The following is a 2,355-nucleotide window of genomic DNA, read 5'->3' on the forward strand; positions in this document are numbered from 1 at the left end:
TAATTTGGTGGATATGTTAAGGGGTATACAGCAAAAAGTCAACTAAATTGGTTTAGTATGCTATCACGAAAATATATAGAGAAAAGTACCAGGGTTAAGTAAACAAACAATCACAAATATCAACAAAAATTTGTTTCACTTTTTTGTTAGATAAATTATATGAATTAGTATATCGAAGGTTTGTACGATGTTTAAACGAAAGACTAGAAAACGGTGTAACGTAAGATAAATTACTCGGCATCGCCCTTTGCAAGTATCAAGAATCAATGTTTTTTAATCAACGATAACATCGTTCATATTTAAGTCTGGTCTGAACTTGTTGAATTGTGTATTTCTCCCAAATGTTATTATTAATATCGGTTTGCGATAGGCTCTCAATTACTCGTTTGGCTGATATCGCGCCAGCCTTGATTATGTGCGCACATCTTTTTTATTTCTGGGCTGTATAAGGTATTAAAAACTTTCTGTTTGCCACTTAGGCCGGAGAACATTGTGTATGACATGAGTGAAAATAGAATTTCTGTCATCATCTTTTTGGCTGGATCCTTTTTCTACATATATCGCGTTTCCTTCTTCGCGATCGCCTTGTCCTAGTAATTCATGGGGAGATTTCTCAGCTTCATTGCTTGAAGCGGCAACGTCTCCGTGAACGTCTTCAGAAGTAAAGTATTAGCGACTTTTGCCACACACCTGTTTTTGTGACTTTTGAAAATTTAGTGAAAGTTCGGTACACAGGATTGATTCCGTAGACGCTATTGTTCCTTTAAAGGCAGCGGTAATTATTTCCACAGCACTTTTTACGCTGCAGAATTCTGTAAGTTTTTTTGGCTGTCACTAGCAAATGAGCTAGAAGGTCAGCAACGAACATTATCATGCATGTGGCAATTGACTTTATCATGATTCCCTTTGGCGTAGTTTATACGGCCGATTTTATGCCGCGTCTAACTCAAATATTTAAGTTCGGCACAAGTGCGACACTTAATATATTTTTGGTTTATACACAAAGTAAGTCAAACTAATTGAAGAGATTTTTTTTCTTTTTCGCAACTAGCAGCAGAGATGCCAGCTCTAAACAGAAGACAACTTCTCAGTATTTGTTTACTTTACTTAAAAAATAGAAGAAAAAAGGTCAGTTTGATGAAAGAGGCAATAACTATGTTATTGCATTACGAAGAAAAAAGAAGCATAATTGTTCGTCAATATTTGCTTCATATAGAAGCAATATTATTAATGTTACAAGAACATGAAGAAATTAAACGCCGAGAAGAAAGGAAAGCACGATCATGTCGAAGATTCTTGCGTAATACTGGATGGTGGGATCCGGTACGAGATACTTATAGCTCAGAAAGGTTTTACGAAACATTAAGGATGTCTCGCACGACATTCAACTACATTTTAGAACGCATACATGACAAGTTATTGAAAAAAACAGTCACAGAAGAATTTATAAATTGGCACGTGGTAATTACATTTTCACCATTGGAGAAATGTCTGGATTAGCAAAATCTACTGTTTGTGTAATTGTAAAAGAAACTTGCAGTGCAATAATAAATACATTGTGGGATGATACAGTTACAAAATACTTCCCAACCTCGAGTGATGACTTTGAAGAAAGCATGGCAAAATTTGGTGAAGAGTGGCAATTTCCATACGCTTTCGCTGCAGTAGATGGTTCTCATTTACCGATTAAATGTCCAAACGGTGGAGCTCAAGCTATGAAGCAATATTTCAACTTCAAAGGTTTTTACTCAATTGTGTTAATGGCACTTGTCGATGCTGAATACAGATTTATTTGGGCCTCAGTTGGTGCTCCCGGAAATACCCATGATTCCACATTAATGCAATCAACAGAACTTTGGGATCGAATAGTTGCAGGAAAAGTTATTCCCAATATTGTTCAACAAGTTGAAAACGGCCCTTATCTTAGGAGACGGTGCCTTTCCATTGAGAACGTGGATAATGAAACCACACGGAGATGCAGTACTTCCGCATGACAAGAGGTATTTCAACTATAGACACAGTCGTGCTAGGCTTGTTACAGAGGGTGCTTTTGGTAGACTTAAAAGCAGATTTAGAGTTCTCTTCAGAAAATGCGAAAGTAACAAAGAAACAGTGAAACTATGCGGATTAGCTTCTGTTGTATTACATAACCTATGTATTGAACTTGGAGACCTAGTCCCTAGAAAGTTCGATTTAACTCTAGACCACGCCTCAAACAAACGTTTGAGTCCTGAGGAAGTTAGAGATGTTCTTGCACTCAGAAACACGAAACAAAAGAATTTCGAAATCAGTAAAAAGTCTGCTTCCGCCGCTCTTACCAAAAGCTTTTGGAAAGAAAAAGAAGATTCTCAATAA

The 2,355-nt window shown here is 36.8% G+C and overlaps 1 protein-coding gene across 1 annotated transcript; it reads left to right on the forward strand.

Annotated features, from left to right (window-relative positions):
• Positions 1-1,487: 1,487 nt before the first annotated feature.
• On the forward strand, positions 1,488-2,355 carry LOC130623211 (uncharacterized). The gene is made up of 2 exons (XM_057438691.1): positions 1,488-1,933; positions 2,016-2,355. The coding sequence occupies exons 1-2, from the start codon at positions 1,488-1,490 to the stop codon at positions 2,353-2,355; spliced, it is 786 nt and encodes a 261-aa protein (XP_057294674.1).

The sequence above is a fragment of the Hydractinia symbiolongicarpus genome, chromosome 13, assembly GCF_029227915.1.
Source record: "Hydractinia symbiolongicarpus strain clone_291-10 chromosome 13, HSymV2.1, whole genome shotgun sequence".
Taxonomy (NCBI): Eukaryota; Metazoa; Cnidaria; class Hydrozoa; order Anthoathecata; family Hydractiniidae; genus Hydractinia; species Hydractinia symbiolongicarpus.

What these genes read in the sequence shown, in the direction of transcription:
- LOC130623211 (XM_057438691.1), top strand. Translation starts at nt 1,488, where the DNA reads ATGTCTGGATTAGCAAAATCTACTGTTTGTGTAATTGTAAAAGAAACT. An exon ending in GGCCCTTATCTTAGGAGACG is followed by an intron (nt 1,934 to 2,015) that starts GTGCCTTTCCAT and finishes TTTCAACTATAG; the next exon opens with ACACAGTCGTGCTAGGCTTG.